The 20,689-nt window shown below is 60.4% G+C and overlaps 1 protein-coding gene across 1 annotated transcript; it reads left to right on the plus strand.

The window, feature by feature from the left end:
- The first annotated feature begins 78 nt into the window (after positions 1–78).
- ARHGEF37 (Rho guanine nucleotide exchange factor 37) lies at positions 79–10,117 on the plus strand. The gene is made up of 13 exons (XM_033073049.1): positions 79–301; positions 2,198–2,401; positions 2,716–2,839; positions 3,080–3,227; positions 3,928–4,127; positions 4,617–4,747; positions 5,207–5,311; positions 5,869–5,979; positions 6,586–6,915; positions 7,549–7,677; positions 7,984–8,179; positions 8,551–8,723; positions 8,973–10,117. Exons 2-13 carry the CDS (start codon positions 2,210–2,212, stop codon positions 9,180–9,182), a joined length of 2,049 nt encoding a protein of 682 aa, XP_032928940.1. The 5' UTR covers positions 79–301; positions 2,198–2,209; the 3' UTR covers positions 9,183–10,117.
- The last annotated feature ends 10,572 nt before the right edge of the window (positions 10,118–20,689 follow it).

Consider the following 20,689-nt stretch of genomic DNA (forward strand, 5'->3'; position numbering starts at 1 on the left):
CTGCTGGGGTCACCCCTGATCGGGATCCCCTGCTCGAGATCCCCTGCTCGGGGTCACCCCTGATTGGGATCCCCTGCTGGGGTCACCCCTGATCGGGATCCCCTGCTGGGGTCACCCTGCTCGGGATCCCCTGCTGGGGTCACCCTACTCGGGGTCCCACTGCTCGGGGTCACCCCCTGCTCGCGATCCCCCGGTGTCACCTCCCGGTGTGGCCTCCCGGTGTCACCTCCCGGTGTCCCCGCCCGCAGCAGCGGCAGCGCGGCCGGGCACAGCGAGCTGCGCAATCCCGGCCGCTCCGCAGGTGAGAACCGGGCCGGGGGGGTTCGGGGGCTTCGAGGAGTTCAGGGGGACACAGGAGAGGCTGGGCTGGCTGAGGACAGGGGGTGACACTGCTGGGGGACGGGGGGAGATGCGGGCCCGGAGCCGGCGACTCCTGTGCGCGGGGGTCGGGGAGGCCGGGCCGGTGTCCGCGTTACGGACAGGGATGTTCGGAGCCCCCCGTTACGGACAGAGATACCCGGAGCCCCCGTTACGGACAGGGATGTTCGGACCCCCCAGTTATGGACAGGGATGTTCGGAGCCCCCCGTTATGGACAGGGGTGTCCGGATCCCCCCCCGTTACGGACAGGGATGTCCAGATCCCCCCCTTATGGACAGGGATGTTCGGAGCCCCCCGTTATGGACAGGGAAGCTGGGAGCCGCCGAGGCAGCAGTGACAGCTCAAATGCGGGAAGCTGCCTGGGAAAACGAAACCTGCTCCTTTTTGGTTTTGCACTGTTCCCGTTTCCCACCGAGGTCTCAGGCCAGGGGGGTGAGGGCAGTCAGGCTGGGGGAACCCCCCAGAGCAGCTCTGTGCTCCGGAATGCTGCTGCAGGGACCGGGGACACCCCAATGCTGGCATGTCCTGAGCTGCAGGGGCTGTCAGAGCGGGGCTTTCCACCTCCCTCCACTCAACTGGGGCTGTGCTGTCACCCCAGGCAGAGCACACTGGCTTTGCCCAACAGTCCTTGATGGAATCCTTCTGCCTGGCACCTCGGAAGCACCGGAGGGGTGCAGAAAAGTCTCCTCCTCCCCATGTCCCACTGCAGGCAATGCCATGGCACAGGCAGGGGTGACAGCTGGCACGGTGACCCACCCCCGGCGGGCAGGTCTGATGCCATCTCTGCCTGCTGTGCCAAGCACAACTCTCCTCCACAACAGCAGTGGGCTGTGCCCAGTGTGCCAGGAGGGGACATCGGCCCTGCCCACGGCTCACAGCTGCACCAGCCACTTGCTGGCCCGGTGGGAACAGGGAGAGGGGCTCCGAAGTGGGCATGGTGCAGTCTGGCTGTGGAGGTTGGCACTGGCAGGGCAGGTAAGGCAGGGCAAAGTCTGTGCTGCTGCTTGTGCCATCTGGCTTTTATCCTGCCAGGCACCTCTGCCTTGCCTTTGCAGCATTCCTGCCCCTGCCCCGGATCCAGCCCAGCTGTGCCTGTGCCAGGGGAGGCTGTGCCACACCTCCCTCTCAAGGCCTTCCTGCCAGGAGCCAAGCACTGTTTGTGATGCTCTGCGAGCTGCTCATCCTCCCTGGTGTCAGCTAGAGTAGAGCTTGTTTCCTGAGAAGAAAATGTCAGGAATCAGCTCGGATTTTCCACAGCAGAGAAGAGAGTGCTGTGCCATGCATGGCCCTGGCATTGCATACCAGGGGCTGCCAGTGCATCTGGCAGAGGCCTCAGCAGCTCTGCCCACTTCTCCCCCCCTCCCAGTGGCTTTTAAAGCAGCTCTTGCTGTCTCAGAAACATCTCTTGTTTCAGCACTGCAGAACCATTCTTTGTACTTTGAACAGCACCCTTGAATGCCAGGCAAGGTGCCAGGCACCGACAGCCAAGGCAGGGAGGGAAGAACTGGCCCCAGCAGCAAGGAGCTGGAGTGGAGCTGGCAAACCCTGCTCTGCCCATGGGGACAGGTCCCTACACAGTCCCAGTGCCCTGCTGGCACCCCAGCCCCACACGTGGTCACCAGAGCACGGGCACGTGTGTGTGGCAAGTCCCTGCCTGCCACACGTGGGTGTCTGCAGCCAGCCTGCTCCTGCCTCGCAGCACTTCGTGGTTTTATGGTTCTGCAGTGTGCCTGTAAATGCAGATGGGCTGAGTGCTGGGGATGTGCTGTGCTGGGCAGCAGAGCAGCAGTGCCAGGGCTGCCTGTGCCACCCCTGCAGTGTCCTGCTGAGATGGCGAGCGCAGAGCCCGGCTCTGAGGATGCAGCTGAGGCTGAGGAGGCCGTCTACGAGGAGATGCCCTGTGACAGGATGGAACTGAGCCAGCGCCTGGCCGTGGAGGAGCTCATCACCACCGAGGCCAGCTACGTGCACAACATGCAGCTGTGTGTGTGGGACATCCGGGCACACCTCCAGAAGAAGCAGGTGACACCGGGTACCCCCTTGCCCGGGGGCTGGTGACTGCAGGGGGACCTGTCCAGAGCTCTGAAATGCCCAAATCAGTGCAGGTGCTCCCTCCTGAGCTCCCCATCACCAGCCAAGCTCTGGGGTTGGATGGGCATTGAGTGTCACCCATGGATTTAACCCTGTCCTACCTGGGAGCCCAGACAGGTCTCAGCATTCCCAAAGCTCCTGGGGTGTTCCTTGGGACATACAGAAGGTCACTAGGAGTGCCTCTAAAACACCTGGTCCATCTTTGATATATTTGGCTTAGCCTGGGGCATTTTTGTTCCCTTCAGCTGCCTGAGCTAGACCTGGAAGGACTCTTCTCTAACATTGATGACATCCTCCATGTCTCCAGACGATTTCTGAAGGGTCTGGAGGCCACGGCCGGCCGGGGCCAGGAGCAGCTGCTCTGCATCAGTAAGTGCAGTGCCCATGGCTGCCCCATGCCCACCCGTGTGCAGGGGTGTGCCAGCCCAGCCCCCTGCCCTGCCCTGACCCCTCCTGCTCCTGCAGACGGTGATGGGGACAGCAGCAGGCTCAGGGGGCAGAGCCCTGCCCTGGCACGCTTGGCATTGCTCCACTGGCTTCACCCTCCCAGCAGGCTGGGGAGAAACTCTGCCTTCCCTGAGCCTCTCCAGCCCCACTGTCCTTCCCCAGGCACCCTGTTCCAGGAGTTCAAGGAGGAGATAGAGACTGTGTACAAGATCTACTGTGCCAGCTACGACCATGCCCTGCAGCTGGTGGAGAGCTACCGCAGGGACCCCCGGCTGCAGGAGGAGATCCTGGACACCCTCAGTGCCACCGTGTAGGTCCCTGCTGCTGAGCCACCCTGTCCCTGCTGCTGAGCCACCCTGTCCCTGCTTCACATCCTGGCCCTGCCCTTCTCCTCTCTGGACAAGCTGCCTGAACAGATCTGTGTCACCAGCGTGTCACATCATGGCCACCACCTTTGTGGCATTTCTTGGTGTAATCCTTGGCAGCCTGTCCTGCACCCTTGGTTCATAATTTTTTATGATGGATCCCAAAATAAGGGGTGGGTGATATCCACAGCTGCTGCCTTCCCCAGGGAGGGCACATCCTCCCCGCATTGACCAGAGGCTGGCCCTAAGGGACCTGAACTATCAGGGGGCTCAGCACTGTCAGAGCCAGGAGAAGCAGGAATGGCAGTGGAGGAGCTCCTGGGATTTGCTGCTTAGGGCTTCCTTTGAGATTCCCAAAAGAGAGAGATGCCTTCCCTGTGGGTGGGAAGGGAGACACTCTGCCAGCCCCTCCCCCTGCTGCCCACTGATCCCGTGTGCCAGGGCTGGACAAGCACAGCGCTGTTCAGGGAGCCAGGACACCCACCCAGGGCTGGCACTGCCCTCGGGGCTGGCAGGGACAATCCCACAACAAATACCCCACAACATCTGGACTGCTCTGTCTCTAAAACACTCCCAGAGAAACCATGGAGAGCAGGAAAGCAGAGCCCTGCACACCAACCCTGAGCAATCCCCCTCTCCGTTCAGACCTCACACGGGCGCGTCAGACCTCAGCTTCTTCCTGGTGATGCCCGTGCAGAGGGTCACCAAGTACCCTCTGCTGCTGGGGAAGATCCTGGAGAACACCCCGAGCAGTGCCAGCGCCCACTCAGCCCTGCAGGCAGCGGCTCGTGCCATGGCCCAGGTCAATGCCAACATCAACGAGCACAAACGGCGCCGCGAAGTGGGTGAGTGCCCAGGGGCTTGGTGCAGGGGGGCACAGCACCCAGCCCCACCCCTGTGGTCTCCTGGGCACTAATTCCCACTTAAATCAGTTCAAAGCTTTCCTGGCTTTCACTTAATCCTGCCTGCTGGAGCTGCAGACTCTGTGCAGGAGCTCTTGGAACTGCTCTGGTCCTGTAAATGCCACTCTGGGCAAGACCCAAAGGCTGCAGGAGCAGGGTGGCATGGGGGGCTGAGGACAAAACCAGTCTGGCCACATTCCTGGGGCTGGGGGATGGGGAATAACAGTCCTGCCCTTGGGATAGGAGAAAAGTCCTGCCCTTGGGATAGGAGAAATGAGGCTCCCCATAGATGGGAGCTTTTCGGTTTTCCAATCCTGTCCTTGTTGGATGTGGCTCGTGCTTATCCTGTTGATCAACCCCTGCCTGCTCAGCCATGAACTCTCCTCCTCTGCTCTTTTCTCCCCTTGTTTTGTGTCCTCCCACCCGAGGCAGCAACCAAATACAACAAGGCCGAGCACCTGACGCTGCGGGACCGCCTGGCGCGCCTCAACACCCACTCCATCGCCAAGAAAACCACGCGCCTCAGCCGGCTCCTCATGCACGAGGCTGGCATTGTGGCCAAGGTGGGCAGCCCTCCCTGCTGCCCTCAGCCCTGCTGCCCCTCCTGGGCTCCTTTCTGGGGCATTTTGCTGCTCCTGAAGTGCCTCAGTAGCAGAATGAGGAGCGCAGTGTGTGGGGGGTGATGCTGCCTCCTGGTTCTGCATCATCCCAAGAGCCAGTGGGATTGTAGGGATGCAGGGACACACCTCACTGCCCACCCCAGAGCATTGCAGGGCAGAATTTTAGCTCTGAAAACACCTACAGCATCCTTGGGCCCCCCAGCAAAAGGAAAGAGAGTGTTCCCCAGCACAACCACACCAAGAGCTACCTGCTCCAATGTTTTGCCCCTTTCCAGATTCATGGAGCCCCCCAGGTTCTGCCCTGCCTATCCCAGCCCCATGAGCTTCTGGCTGCTGTTTCTGCCCCCAGTGGTGGCCACCAGCCCTGCCCATGCTGGTGACAAGCTGCCTCTTTCATTCCAGACTGAGGACAAGGAGTATGACGAGCTGGAAGAGAAGTTCCAGTGTGTGGCATCGAGCGTGGCCACGCTGAAGGAGAACGTGGCATCCTACCTGGGCCATTTACAGGTAAAACCTTGACCACTGGAGCTGTTCCTTGGCATTGTGGAATTCTTTCAAGCCCTGTGGAAACCAGGAGCTGCTGGGGATGTCCAGGGATTTGCAGCTGAGCTGTTGTGTCAGGGAGTTGCACAACATCCAAGGATTGCTCAGGTCCAGGGGAGTTTAACCCAAAGGTGAGGCTTTGACAGCACTGTCTGAGCTGCTGTCATTTGAGAATAATCTGTCCTTAAACTTTATCATTACTTCAAGGTCTTAAGTGATTGAAAAGGCCAGGTGTTGTTCAGCCTGGGAATTCTTGCTCTAATAATGTGTATAAGGCAGAAATGTCCCCAGATCAGTCCTGACAACAAATTGCCCTTCTGAAATCACCTGGGTCAGCAGCTGCTGCGATTTTCTCATGGAAATCCCTTGGGGCATCTGAGGAAAATGAAAATCTGAGTGCTGACAAAACATGCAATCCCCAGACACAGCATTATCAGGAAAGCCTGGGGAAGCTGCTGAAGGTTCAGCACACACAGGATGGTTGGGAAGCAGCTGAAGGAGGGTGGTTGTTCTCCCTGCAGGCGTTCCTGCTGCCCACCCCACACCAGTGTGAGCTGCAGATGGACGAGGGCCCTGCCCTGCAGCATCGCCGCCTCTCTGCACTCCTCCAGAGCTCTGTCTTCCCAGAGTTTGTGAGTGCTCCTTCCCTGCACCTCTCCTGCAGCTCTGCCACCTCCTGCCAGGGCACAGTGAGGGCTGGCAGCCAGGAGTTGAGTCTACCCCAATGTCCTCACAGTCCCCAGAGCCCAGCTCAGCAGGCAGAGCCAGGAGCGAGTAACAAAATCCATCTGCAGTGCCTGACTCATGGAGTGAGGGAGCAGCTCCAGGGGAGAAGGGAGGGTGAGGACAGAGATAAAACAACAGCAGCACAGCTCCTGAGCCCATCCAGGGCTGGGATGTGCATCCAGGGAGATGGGGAGGAGACCAGAGCACCCCAAGACAGGGGCAGAGGGACTTTAAATGGGATCTGGGCAGGGGTGTGGGGTGAGCTGAGACTGCTCTGAGCCATGAAGGTCCTGCCCAGCTGTTCCCATGGAGCACAAGTTTGGAATTGTGTGGGGCAGGACTGCTCCCTCCCAAGGATTTGTGTTGTTGGAATCCTGTGTGCCCTCAGGGAAAATGTCCCAGCTGCTCCCCACTCCACACAAGCCCCTCCACACATCCCCAAACCTTCCCCCCTGCCCCAGCTGCTCCTGCCTGGGGTCTCACATGGCAATTGGGGTTCTCCCACCTGCCAGAAGCAGCGTGTGGACAGGCTGGTGTGGCAGCCCCTGTGCAGCCTCTCAGACATGCTGGAGGGGCCCCAGCAGCTGGTCAAGAAGCGCCTGGACAAGCTGCTGGACTACGAGGAGATCCAGGAGAGGAGGAGCGAGGTGGGCAGTGTGAGCTACGATGAGGAGGCAGCCATGAACACCTACCTGGCCATCAATGCCCTGCTGCTGGCCGAGCTGCCCCACTTCAACCAGGCGGCCCTGCAGCTCCTGGGGCAGATCCTGCGCTCCTTCAGCGCCCTGCAGCTGGACCTGGCTGCCCAGGTCCTGCACCACGCAGAAAAGGAGCTGGAGCAGGTGAGTGGGACCCCTCAGGCTGAGCTGAGCCAGATCTGCCTTCTTCAGGTTTGGGGGATCTCTGAGACATCAGGGCACTGAAGTTTTGCTGTGGCCCAGCTGCCCTTGCAGACACACAGCTCCCTGTGGAGCATTTGGAAGGATCTCCCTTCCTTCCTGCCTGGGGAAAGCCAAATTTTCCCTTCTGCACTACCTTGCTTTCTGCTTGTGGTCACTGCTGGTAATTTATTGATGTGCTGGTGCCTGAGAGGTCAGTGTGAGCTCAGAGCTCCTGGGAGCCCTGTGCCAGGAAGGCAGGGAGGAGAAAGGCAGCTCCTGGGCTGGGGTGCAGCCTCCCCCAGCCCCATTCCCTGGGAGATGCCTCCCAGAACTCACTGCTCAGGGCTCTGAGCCTGATGTTTGTAGATATGGAAAGTCAGGGCTGTCAAAAGCTCTGGGATAAAGCACAGCCCTGGCCTGAGCCAGGACTAGAAGAACAAGTTGCAGCTCAAAACCAGAAGGAGAGGATCAAACCTTTGATCCCATGTGCAAGGTGAATTTAGTGGTCTCTTGCTTTCTCACCCCTTTTCTTCCTCCTGCTTCCCTCCTGCCCCTACCCAGGGCTCTGCCCCTGATCTCAGTCTGTCTCCACAGCTGCCCCATGGCCACATGCCCCTGCCCAGCTTCTGGAAGGTGGTGGAGGACACCCTGCAGCAGTCGGGTGCTCAGCTCCGTGCCTTCTGCCAGGCCTTTGAGACCGTCACACCGAGCCCTGGCACACAGGTAGGGCTGGGCAGGGCTCAGCTGGGACAAAGAGAGAGGTTGGGCTGTGGATTCATCCACTGGGAGTGCAGAAAATCCCCTTGGTGGGGAGGCTCAGAGCAGGGGGTTGCCACAGGGATAACCAGGGATGAACCAGCTCAGCTCTGCTGGTTCTGGACACTCATCTCCAAACCTGGGGGTGGAGCTGGGAGTGTCCAGGAGTTTCTCCTCTTAACCTGTCCCTGGGATGTGATCTCAGAAGGGAGAGCAGGTTCCTCAGTATCCTGTGTCTCGCTGAATGCTGCTGTGTCTCGTGCTCCCCACCAGCCTCTGACCCCTGCTGAGGAGAGGAAGGTCCTTTCCCTTGTGAGCAAGCACGGCCCAGACAAGCTTTACCAAGTGACCAGCAACATCAGTGGCAGCAGAGACTTGGACCTGACCTTGCTGAGGGGACAGATCGTGGCTCTGCTGCAGAGCTCTGACACCAAGGGGAACACGAGCAGGTGGCTGGTGGATGCTGGAGGTACTGTGAGCACTGTGGGCAGCCTCTCCTCTCCTTGGCCAGATTCACCTGAATCGTTTCCTTATCCTGGATGGAGCTGGGTGCTCCCTTCCAGGCTGTGCTCAGCCCAGGGTCACCTCAGCTTTGCCATTTTAAGGTTCAGGTGTCCTGACTGATTCCCCAGGGGAGCACCTGTGAAGTGTTATGGCTGGGGAAGGAGAATCCATGCACACAGAAATATATGGAATTCCTTTTTTGGCAGGGATTTCTCCTGGATATCCCCTAGTGATGGACAAGTTTGAGCAGGACTGCTGTGCCATGCCAGGCAGCAGCCAAAATATCACTGCCAAGGCAGCAGGACCCCGTGACCTGTGTGTGTCTGTGTCCTGCAGGTCCCCGAGGGTTTGTTCCTGCTGCCAAACTCCGTCCCTACAGCCCAGCACCAGCCCAGCAGTCTGTGATGCAGCTGCTGTCCCTGGACAGTGGCACAGAGAGAAGGAGACATTCCTTTGCATCCCCTGAAGCTCCCAGGCCACAGGTGGCCACCTTCACCCCAACATTCCAGGTGAGAGTGGGGGACATCCCCGGGGCCATTTACAGCAGCCCCACAGCTCCCTTCTGTGTCTGGGAAGGTGGATCTGCTTTTCCAGGTGTCTCCTTGCTGGCACCAGGGTGGACAAGGCAAGAGAAGTGTCCCAAATCCCTCCATCCATGGCACTGCTGTGCTGCCCTCTCAGAATTGCCCATCCTGCCACATCCTTCCCCCCTGGACTCCCAGCTCCAGCTTCCCCCCTTCCTTCCCTGCCTTCCACAGGTGGTCGCTGGTTTCTCCTTCGCAGCCAGGAGCCCGCAGGAGGTGACCCTGCAGGCAGGGCAGCCCGTGCAGGTGCTGGAGCCCCATGACAAGAAGGGGAGCACAGAGTGGAGCCTGGTGGAGGTGAATGGCCAGAGGGGCTACGTGCCCTCCAGCTACCTGGTGACCGTCCCCGTGCAGGACCCCGCGGGCTGGAGCTTGCCCGTGTGAGCGTGGCCAGCCCAGAAAAAGGGCACAGGATGGGAGCAGCCAGCTTGGCACCCGAGGACACCTCACAGGAGATGCTGGAGGGAGGCAGCCCCTGGCTGGGAAGGTGGTGGGGACACGGCCCAGGGATGTGGGCACGAGGATGGCACTTGGGAGGTGTCAGGGTGCCAGTGCCGTGGGTGTGTTGGCACAAAGCAAAGCAGCACCAGGGAGTCAGGGCGGGTGGCTGCAGTTATTCAGGGATTTGCTGAAATCCCTACAAGTGACAAATGTGTCCCTGGGGGTGATGAGGCAGCGTTGTCCCTGGTTGGAGCAGGATTGAGCAGCAAAGGGCAGCGCTGCAGAGGGGTCCTCAACCAGGCATGGGGCACTTGGACACCTGGGCACTGAGCACCAGGGCACTGGGGCACTGGGCACCTGAGTACCTGAGAATTTGGCTACTGGGGTATCTGAGTACCTGAGAATTTGACTACCTGGGCACCTGAATACCTCAGAATTTGTCTACCTGGGTACCTGAGTACCTGAGAGTTTGGCTACCTGGGCACCTGAGAATTTGGCACCTGGGCACCTGAATACCTGAGCCCTTGAGCACTGAGCACCTGGGCAGATGGGCACTGGGCACCTGAGTTCCTGAGAATTTGGCTACCTGGGCACCTGAGTACCTGAGCCCCTGGGCACTGAGAAGATGGGTACTGGACGCTTGAGTACCTGTGAAACTGAGCACCTGAGAATTTGGATACCTGGGCACCTGAGTACCTGAGAATTTGGGCACTGAGTATCTGAGAATTTGGCTACCTGGGTACCTGAGTACCTGAGAATTTGGGCACTGAGCACCTGAGAATTTGGATACCTGGGCACCTGAGTACCTGAGAATTTGGCTACCTGGGTACCTGAGTATCTGAGCCGTTGGGCGCTGAGCACCTGAGAATTTGGATACCTGAGCACCTGAGAATTTGGATACCTGGGCGCCTGAGAATTTGTGCAGTGCGCACCTGCGGCCGCCAGAGGGAGCCCCGCACCAGCTCCCAGTGCCCGCTCGGCTCGTACTGGGAGCGCTGGTGCGGGGAGTGCGGGGAGTGCGGGGAGTGCGGGGGCACTGCGGGGAGTGCGGGGAATGCGGGCACTGCGGGGGTTCCGCACCGCTCAGGGGGACGGAGATCGCCACTCCCGGGACCCCCTGTCCCGCTGAGACCCGCACACATCCCCGGCGGGTTGACACGAGTCCTTATGGGAGAGGTTTTTGGGAGAATCAATCCGTGTTGGTCCTCACTTAAGGCTCGGTTTGAGAATGCAGACAGCCTCTCTCCCACCCTTCCCGAGGTATCCCAGCTCCCTGCCTCAGTTTCCCCGTGGCTGCACTGTTAGGAGATGCTGATGTGGTGCCAAAGGGGCATCAGGAGCGCCCCGGGACTGGCAGTGCACTCTGCCCATCCCTCACCCGCAGTGCAGCTCCGGGCTGGCGTCTCCCCGGCTGCCCTGGGCTCCTGACTCTGCCCGCATCAAAGGTGCCTGTGCCGGCTGGCGAGCGCTGGCACGCCGGGCTCTGCCCTGCCCTGTCCTGCCCAGGCCACCCACGGGCCACCCACGGGCTCCCCAGAGCGGCCGTGGCTGCGGGATGGGCAGTGGGGCAGGGCTGGAACCCTCACCCAGCCCTGGAGACAAGCCCCAGGCACTGCCCTGTGTGTCCCACATGTGGGGCTGGGGTCTGGTGGGGGTCACCCTCCTTTGTACCTGTGGGGTGGCTGGGGGACAGCCACCTGTGCCCAGGTGGCATTGAAAGGCCCGAGGAAATGCTCAGCTACACAAAACCTGGGAGTGTCAGACACAAAACCAGCAGTGGCAGAGCTGGGGACACATCCTGGGGATGCTCCCAGCCTGGGGAAAGGTTGGTGGGTTCCTCAGGGAGGGAAAATGAGTGGGCTGAGGGATGAGGGTCATTGAGCAGGGGCTGAGTGTCTGTGTTTGCCCACCCAGCCCAGGCCCTGCAGCACAGGGCTCACCCCTCCAGCTCCCTGCAGATGGTTCCTCTGGGTTTTTCCATCCCTAATCAAATCCCATCAGGTCGGGTTTCCCTCCCGAGTCACCTTCCTGCCAGCTCGGTGGGGTGCAAGAGCCATCAGCCCGTGCCAGGCAGGGCTGGCCACAGCCTGAGACCCTGCAGGGGGTTAAAGGTGACAGTGGCACAAGGGGTGCTGAGATCTCTGCTGCCTCAGCCCCGATCTTCCCACTGGGAGGAGATCTGGGGTGGTCAGGACTTGACTGGACACCCAGCAGGAAAGGGGAAATGAGTTCCCTTCTCCAGTCTTTGGATCCCAAGGAGTGGCTGGGCTCTGCAGTCCCCCCAGTCCTGCTGCCAGCCTCCATGGCCAGGGCACCTTTCCCAGGGGTCTGTGCCCAGGACAGGGCCTGGTGCTTGATTTCAGGACGTGGATGCCTGCACCCCTCTCTCCTCCCATGAATTCCCCCAAACCCACGGCACAGCTGCTGCCCCCAGCCTGGAAGTGCCCTCCTGGAGTCACGGGAGGGCACGGGGCTCTTCCAGCCTAAACATGAGTGGGGATAAAGGGCACGAGTGTGCCTTTAAATAGCCTGTCAAGGACAGGCTCTCCTGGGAGGAATGCTCTGGCTGGCCCGGTGGAACATGCCTGTGCCTGGGGGCACGGGGGGACAGCTGGGCACGGCCGGCTGCTGCCAGCACGCCGGGTCAAGGTTAGGCACGGCCCTGGCCCGGTGCCACCGTGCCACGGCGAAGCAGAGCCGTGCAAACAGGGAAATGAATGCCAGGCCGGGGGTTTGCCGTGCCCGGGGCTGCTCTGGAGGTGACAGCGGAGCCGCTGCTGCCCGGCCCTGCCCGCACGGAATTTGGCACCGGCGCTGCCTTGGCTGCCGGAGCAACCTCCGGGGCAGCTCCGCTTGTCCCGGCGCGGCTGCCGCGCTCCTGTCCGACCTGATTCATATCCTGGACGTGCAGGCATTTGGATGTTGTCCACCCGCGGGGTGTGACAGCGCACGGCCGTGTCCCCAAGGCGCGGGTGCCAGCCCGGCCACGTGCGGGGAGCGGGACGGGGCAGCTCCGGCTCGGCTCGGCTCGGCTCGGCTCGGCTCGGCTCGGCTCGGCTCGGCTCGGCCCGGCTGCTGCTCCCTGGGGACACGGCCCCGGTGAGATCTCGGCACGACAGGAGGGTGGCACAGTGCCCAGGTGTCCGTGTGCCCGTCGGGCACCCCGGGGACAGGGAGGTGTGAGAACAAGGAGCAGACCCCAAGCGCAGCTCTCAATGCCCTCGCTGCGGGGTGCAGAAAGGGAGAGGGAAAAAGAGGGGAGCCAGGAGGAGCAGGGTGGCTGCGCTGGGCTCAAGAGCACCAGTGGATTTAGCCAGCCCGAGGGGTTTCAGCCAGCCCGAGGGGTTTCAGCCAGCCCGAGGGGTTTCAGCCAGCCCGAGGGGTTTTAGGCACGGAGCTCCGCACGCTGCCAGGCTGAGCTGGCTCCGAGCAGAGCTGCAATGTCCCCTGCCCCCTGCGGGAGCAAGGTGGCCCACGAGGAGCAGCCCGAGCCCCCGGCCACCCTTCCAGCCCCCTCGTGTGCCAGCGTGGCCCGAGGAAGGGCTGAGCCGCACCGAGAGCGCAGCCGGCGCTGCGGAGCAGGAGGGGAGGTGTGAGCAGCAGCGCTGGCTCCAGGCTGGTGCAGCTGGCACCTGAATTGTCTAATAAAGTGTGAAATTGCTTTCATGCTCTGCTACCTTTGCTGAGCTGGACCGTCATTAGAGCCCCCCCTCGCCGCCCGCACCGGCTGCCGCCGTGTCCCAGCTGAGCCCGGGGCTGCAGCCCCGCCTGGCACAGCCCCTGGGCCGGGGGTCCCCAGGTCCCCATCCCCTCCGTGCCTCTGAGCCCCTGCGCTGTGCCCAGGCTGTGTGACAGCACCCCCTGCTCGGGGCAGAACCGGGATTGGGATGGGATGGGATGGGATGGGATGGGATGGGATGGGATGGGATGGGATGGGATGGGGTGGGATGGGATGGGATGGGATGGGGTGGGATGGGATGGATCTCTGCCGTGGGGATGGATCCCTGCCGTGGGGATGGAATGGATCTCTACCATGAGGATGGATTCCTGCCATGGGGATGGATCTCTGCCGTGGGGATGGATCCCTGCCGTGGGGATGGATCCCTGCCGTGGGAATGGGCTGGATCTCTGCCGGGGGATGGATCTCTGCCATGGGGATGGAATGGATCTCTGCCGTGGGGAGGGGATGGATCCCTGCCGTGAGGGTGAGATGGATCTCTACCATGGGGATGGATTCCTGCCATGGGGATGGATCTCTGCCGTGGGGGTGGATCCCTGCCGTGGGGATGGAATGGATCTCTGCCGTGGGGGTGAGATGGATCTCTACCGTGGCAATGGGATGGATCTCTGCTGTGGGGATGGATCTCTACCATGGGGATGGATTCCTGCCATGGGGATGGATCCCTGCCATGGGGAGGGGATGGATCTCTGCCGTGGGGGTGAGATGGATCCCTGCCGTGGGGATGGATCTCTGCCGTCCCCCTCCTCATCCCCCGGGGGTGCAGGGATCAGCTCAGGACAGAGCCCTACCCTTGCCCATCAGAGAGGGGAGGGCTCCATCCGGCCGTGCCCGGAGCTGCCTCGGACCCTCCTGAGGCTGCAGAGAGCTCGGCAGGGACAGGGGGACAGCCCGGCCCCCCCGCCGGTGGGTGACGAATTGCTCCTGAGCCACCTGGCTGTGCACAGAAACTGTTCTCCACCTCTAATAACAATAATCAATCATCTTGCTCTGGGCAGGGGATGTGCGAGGTTTTGCAGGGCTGGGAGCTGGTGGGGCTGGCAGGGGGATTTTGGGGGGCTCCCCTGAGGGGGCACAGAAGCCTCTGCTCCAGTGGTGGCTTTTCCTCCTGCAATGCCCACCAGGAGGGCAACCCATGACCAGATACACACCCTGCCAGGGGCAGTGCCAGCTGTGAAAATCGTGATTTTGGAGGGAAAAGCAGCTGGGAGCTCAGGTCTGGCATGGGGCACAGGGTGTTCCCTGCTCCAGAGAGTCCTGGGGTCCCCATGCCAAAGGATCTGCTGACTGAGGCCCAGGAAATGCAATTTCTGCAGGGCTCAAGATACTTTGCCCCAGGGAAGTGGTGCCACGTTTTTCCAGCTACTGATAAAGTTAAACCCTTGATCTGGTTAAAGATTTAGCCCACGAGGCAAGCCCGGGTAGGACAGCAATGCTGTTAGTGCCACTGGCTTGGTGACACTTCAGTTTTTCCCTGATATCTAACCCAACCCTGTTGGTTTGAAACCATCCCCCTTGTGCTGGAGGAACTGGGAGCAGAGTGCTCCCTAACCCAGCAGCATTCCCGAGCCCTCCTTCATTGGCATTCCTCCTCTCCCAGCCTGCACAGCCTGTTCCCAACGCCCCGAGTGTTGATTGAATTGCTTCCCCCAGAACTGCCAATGCTTTAGGGACTGGAGCATCTGCACACACCACGGGCAGCCTGCTCCGTGCCTGCTCCCTGCCTGCCCAGCCCTTCCCGTGGGATGTGCCAGCTGCAGGGAAGGAAAAGGGAGCAGTGACAAGGCCAGCTCGGTGTGGATGCCCCCATTGCAAAGAATCTCGGAATGAAGGGGATGGAGTCCAGCCCTGGAGCTGTGAACCCCTTGGTGAAGTCTCCAAGCATCCAGAGGGGCTGGAAATCATCCTGCTCCCTGTCTGTGCCAGCCCATCAAACCGTGGGGGCTGTTCCTTCATCTGTGCCCAGAGGAGGAGATCTGTGGGGCTCCAATCTGCCTCTTCCAGGCTGCTCCCGACAGCAGCTCCAAGCTGCAGACACGAACCCTTTTGTGATCCCGGCCGCATCCCGGCTGGGATTTACCTAAAACAGCCCCAGGGAGGAACGGCTGGGCGGGGATGTGTGGGGAGAGGGAGGGAGGCTGCCTGCTGTTTGTTTTTACTAATGAAGCCCCATAATCAAATCATTTCAATTTTAATTGTAAAGCCAGCAGGCAGATTTCTGTCTCCAGATGGGACGTGATAGGAATAGTTGAAGGCTGGGCACGTTCTGCCACTCACCTTAATGCTTGGAACAAGGCAGATGGGAGCTGCACTGGGGAGAGCTTGGGAACAGCCTGGTCCCCCAGGGGTGAGGATTTGAGCTGGGATCACACCCAAAACCTCTCCTGCTTTGTGGACCCCTGGCAAGATGTGCTGCACCATTCCCAGGTCTGAGCAGGGGAGGCAGGAGCTGTTTTCCCTGCTTTCATCTCCCAGCTCTGCCAGGATACATGAAATCTATTTGTGGCTTCCACTTACCATCTCATTTTTTGGGTGTTTGGACTTTGGGAAAAGAGGAAAACGAAGAAACTGGGTCATTTTCTATTTATTTGGAAGAGCTGAGATGTTAACCCTCCAGCTGCACAGAGCTCTGCTCACGTCTCTGTGGGACTGGCAAACTTGGAACAAGTGATGGGGGAGAGGAGGAACCTCCTCCTCAGCAAAGAAAATGTGTCTTTAGCCCAGCTGCTGGTTCAGGCTGGGGGGAACTGGGTGCAGTGTGGTTGGGATTGCCCTCCCAATCTTCATCTCAGGCAAAACACATCAGTTTGTTTTTTGTGATGGAGAAATGGAGCTGGGTTGTTCTGGGAGGGATTAAATCCTCCGAGGAGGGGCATTCCCTGCTGCCCACCAGCACCCAGGGATGGGCACAGAGGGATGCCAGGGAGGGGGAATATCTCCTCTCCTCCCCACCAGAGAGGTTTGTTTCTCCCAAAGAGGATGAGGCCGGGGGCACAGAGTGATCCAGGCAGGTCACACCAAGTATGGAATACCTTGTGCTCCTCTCTGTGCCTTCCCCACAGCCATAACGGGGCAGAGCCCAGCTCTTATCAGGGCTGGCTGCTGCTGCTTTCACCTCCCCGAGCTGCTGCCCACAGCCCCAGAGCTGACAGCATCTCTGGAATCCCCTGGAGGAGATCCAGGTGGGGAATGCCAGGCACAGAGCAGCCACCAGCATCCCTCTGGCCGGGCCTCTTCACTCTTATCAGCTCTTCCTTTTCGTGCCTGACTCATCAGGGACAAGAGCATCAAATCAGAAATAAAGTCATTACCTCGGTAAGCAAACACAGATGAAAACCTCACTTTATTTTTTGAAATTGGAGCCCTGGCTCCTGAAGTGGCACCTTCCCCCTGCCAGCCTTCCCTTGGCTGTGTCCCCAGCCCCACCTCACCCTGGGTGGGGGCAGGAGGGAGAGAGGGGCACAGTCCTGGCCCTCCATGGATCTCCTGGGGTGGGGGAGCTCCGTGCTTGCTGCACCCTCACGCTGGTGGCTCCAGTGGCACATCCAGTGGCAGTGCCACCCCTTCTGCTGTCCCTGTGACACCCATCCCTGCTGCCAGCACAGCCCCCTTTTCCCCAGGGCTCACCCCTGGTGCCTCCCATGTGTCTGCAGCTCCCAGGGCCCCATCTGGGACTCTGCTCTTCTCCCTCTTTTTATATATATATATGTATAAATTTTTTTTTTCCCACCGTGTCCAAATGGGAATTAAATTGAGGCCACTAAACTCATTTGTGCTCGCTGCAGGCAGCGTTTTCAGCCCAGGCTCTGGCTGGGAAGCGCAGTGTGCTGGCTCCTGCTGCCCTGCCCGGCGTGCCCCTGCCTGCCCTGTGCTGCTCCCAGCACCACCAGCCCCACAGCAAGGCAGGGCTGGGGTTAACCCAGCCAGACCAAAACATGTGCCCCAGCAATTCCTTCCTCATGTGAGCCGTGCTTGGGGCAGAGTTCAGCTCCAGCTGGGGCTGTTCTGGCTCGCAGCCCCATCCCTGAGGGTTCTCTGGGTGTCCTGGGGGTTCTCCCACTGCAGCCGTGTGAGGATGTGCTGGAGACAGCCTGGGCAGCCACCACCACATCCTGGCTCAGCCTCGGGGGTGCAGGAAGCATCACGAGGAGATGGGGATGAGCTGGAGCCAGGGAGGCGGCTGTGGGACACAGGGACAGGGGTTTGGGGTGCTGGTGCCTGTGGGGTGTCCTGGCAGGGAAGAACCACTGAGCGAGGCAGTGCCACCCCACCTGGGCTTGTTTTTATCAGGCAGGAGCAGCAGGAGGAGGAGGGATGCTGGTGATAGGTGAACTTGTTCCTTTAACACCCAGGAAAACGTCCCTGGAAGTGGCTGAGGACAGGAAAGGAGGGCAGACCTGAGAGTGCTGGGAGGGAACAGCTGCTGGGAATTTCAATGACTGCCCGTGAATGCTGGTTTTGTTTTGTCCCAGCCATGGCTGTGCTCTGCCTCGGCCAGGCAGCATTCAAACCCTGCTGCTCACGGGGCTCCCTTGGAAAAGCCAGGGAGAAACCTGAGCTGGAGGGGACCTGGAGCAGCAGCCTGACCCTGCTCTGCAGAGCCGCAGCAGCAGGGATGTGCAGGAGCTGGGCTGGGCTCTTCCCAGGGCCTCCAGACAAGCTCTGTTCCCACCTGCCAGACAAGAAAAAGTGATGGAAAGAGAAGAGATGGTCAGGAAGTGAGTGAGGTGTGTTTCCTGCATCCTTCCTGCATCCTTCCTGCACAATTCCTGCACAATTCCTGCACAATTCCTGCACAATTCCCTCTCCCCTGCCTGATGGGCACCGCCGTGGGGCTGGGCAGACTTTTCCAGGGGTGAAGCTCTCAGCTTGCCCTGGAGCCTGGGACATGGAATGCTGCCCCGTGACTCTCCAGGCTCCCTGGGGAAATGGAGATGCTGCCAGGCACTGTGGTTTACAGCCTCAGCCCCGCTGCACGCTGCCAGATCCATGCCCTGAAAATCTAGTTTCGTAGGGATAAACAGGATTTCTTATTCCCGTTGCTAATGTGATATCAGCACATTGCAACACAGATGTTTTAATATCACATAGCTCTTTTAATGAAAGGACTTAAGCTAATTTACTTCCCAACATTTGTAGATGTCCTATTTGCTCATTTATTCATGCAGTAAATGGAATTAAAGCTACTAAACATTTAGAAAATTACAAATACACTGGAGAAGTGCACCTGTGTGTCGAAATAAGGAGCAGGAGGTGCTTTCCTGGCACAGAGCTGCTGCTTCCTCCCTTCCTGTGCAGCCACTCAGGTTGGAAGGGAAGGCAGCTGGACACTGCCAGGCCCCATTCCCAGGGATGCTGACAGTTGTGACAACCACTGCATTTTTATTTTTATCATCCCGCCAACGCCGCTCTTTAGATCAGCTTTTATTAAAAATAAATAATGCTTTTAAAGCTGCTGCTGGGGCACCAAACTGTGACAAAGGCCAGGGAGGCAGTGCTGAGGATGATTAATGTGATTTTTTCCAGTGAGATTCTGTAGCAGCTCTCCCGTGCTGAGGGTTCTGCTGAGGGCTGTGGGGAGGATGGAGGTGCTGGGTGCTGCTCTCAGCCTGGCACCTGGAGCAGGGCACAGCCCATGCTGGGCACAGCTCTGGCTGTGGCCTCACCCTCTCCCAGGCTGGGTTTGGTGGGCACAGCTCAGGCAAAAACCAAAGGGGTGTTGAGGCACAGAGCCCTCCCAGCCCCTTGGGTGTATCCATCCTTTCTTTCTCCATTATCCCCACCTGTCCCCAGCAGGCCCAGCTGGGTGGTGAGCACAGCTCATGCTCAGGGCAGTGAGGATGGGCACAGAATGTTCCCTGACACACCCTGGGTCTCCAGGGATGTCACACATCCTTCGTGTCACCATCCTGGGCTGACCCATGCCAGGCACATCTGCATCTCCCACTCTGCAGCCTGCAGATGAAGGTGAGCAAACCTCCAGCACCTCAGGAAAACCCCCAAAGGTTGTGCAAGGCTGGGCTTGCTCTCCTTGGGCAGACTCATCCCATCCAGGCTTCCCACGAAGGGACACCAGTCCTTCCCAGTTTGAGCACTGGTGTGATGGCACAGCTGGCCATGGGGACAGGGCTGCAGCTCCTGCCTGGCTGTAAAACCTGTGCCATGATCGAGGCTTGTGGCTGGAGGGATGCATCCTTGCTCAGAGCTTGGCCCAACACCTGAGCTTTCCCCGCTTCCAGCTCACCAGCGGGAAAAGCAGTGAGCAAAACCTTCTGCAAACATTTTGGGAATCCAAAAATCTCACTCTTCGAGCGCAGTTTGGCTCAGCAGCTTGGTGGGGAATGGCAGGCACTCGATGTACAGATGGGGAGGCAGAGCTGCTGACCCCCCTTACCTGCTCCGGCAGGGCAAGGCGCTGCGCTCCCGTTATCCCGGTCCCTCCCCTCTGCCTTTCCAGGCCACAGCATCTCTCAGGCTGTGCTTTATCCCATCCCTGCTGCTTTTCCAGCTCCACCAGCACCGCTGATAACAACGAGCCCAAATCCTGCCTGCTGGTCCCTCCGCTCCGGGTGGCTCCCAGCTCCTGTACCCCTCACCCGGGTGGGCACGGGATGGCACAGTGCTCCCTCCTCCCGCAGCCCCTGCACCCTTCACCCGGGTGGGCACGGGATGGCACAGCTCTCCCTCCTCCCGCAGCTCCTGTACCCCTCACCCGGGTGGGCACGGGATGGCACAGCTCTCCCTCCTCCTGCAGCCCCTGTACCCCTCACCCAGGTGGGCACGGGATGGCACAGCTCTCCCTCCTCCCGCAGCCCCTGCGCCCCTCACCCGGGTGGGCACGGGATGGCACAGCTCTCCTTCCTCCCTCAGCCCCTGTACCCTTCACCCGGGTGGGCACGGGATGGCACAGCTCTCCCTCCTCCCGCAGCCCCTGTGCCCCTCACCCAGGTGGGCACGGGATGGCACAGCTCTCCCTCCTCCCGCAGCTCTTGTGCCTCTCACCCGGGTGGGCACGGGATGGCACAGCTCTCCTTCCTCCCTCAGCCCCTGTACCCTTCACCCGGGTGGGCACGGGATGGCACAGCTCTCCTTCCTCCCGCAGCCCCTGTGCCCCTCACCCAGGTGGGCACGGGATGGCACAGCTCTCCCTCCTCCCGCAGCTCTTGTGCCTCTCACCCGGGTGGGCACGGGATGGCACAGCTCTCCTTCCTCCCGCAGCCCCTGTGCCCCTCACCCGGGTGGGCACGGGATGGCACAGCTCTCCCTCCTCCCGCAGCTGTGCGATCCAAGCTCTCGGGATGCCCCCTCCAACCCCCCCTTGGCTCCCCGGCAAACTCGTGCCCGTCCCTGTGGCAGGCGGAGGAGCGAGGCGGCTGCGTTCTTACCTCTCTGCGGAGCCGGGAGTGCGGGGAGAGCTGGAAATAGCCCTGGCTGACACAGATACCTGTGCGGAACAGCAGGGGCCCGCACTCGCCGTGGTAATTGCACACTGCATGGCGATGAGTCAGCCCGAGCCCCGCACGAGGCTGCCCTGCCTCCCGCACCGTGCCCTGCCGGGGATGGATGCTCCCCCCACCCCAAAGCACAGGAGCGAGGAGAGGATGGGAATGAGAGCATCTTGCAGCTTTTTAAGCTCTCGAGATGCTTTCAAGTGCCAGGGAGGCTGTGCGAGCTGTGATTTGCTGCATTATTTCTGTTGCTATCCGTGCGC

This window comes from Catharus ustulatus, chromosome 15 (genome assembly GCF_009819885.2).
Source record: "Catharus ustulatus isolate bCatUst1 chromosome 15, bCatUst1.pri.v2, whole genome shotgun sequence".
NCBI classification, from domain to species: domain Eukaryota; kingdom Metazoa; phylum Chordata; class Aves; order Passeriformes; family Turdidae; genus Catharus; species Catharus ustulatus.

Excerpts from the sequence above, each read along its gene's own strand:
- ARHGEF37 (XM_033073049.1), top strand. The coding sequence starts at position 2,210 with ATGGCGAGCGCAGAGCCCGGCTCTGAGGATGCAGCTGAGGCTGAGGAG. Across the intron at positions 6,916-7,548 it reads CAGAAAAGGAGCTGGAGCAG|CTGCCCCATGGCCACATGCC; the intron begins GTGAGTGGGACC and ends CTGTCTCCACAG. Across the intron at positions 8,724-8,972 it reads CCTTCACCCCAACATTCCAG|GTGGTCGCTGGTTTCTCCTT; the intron begins GTGAGAGTGGGG and ends TGCCTTCCACAG.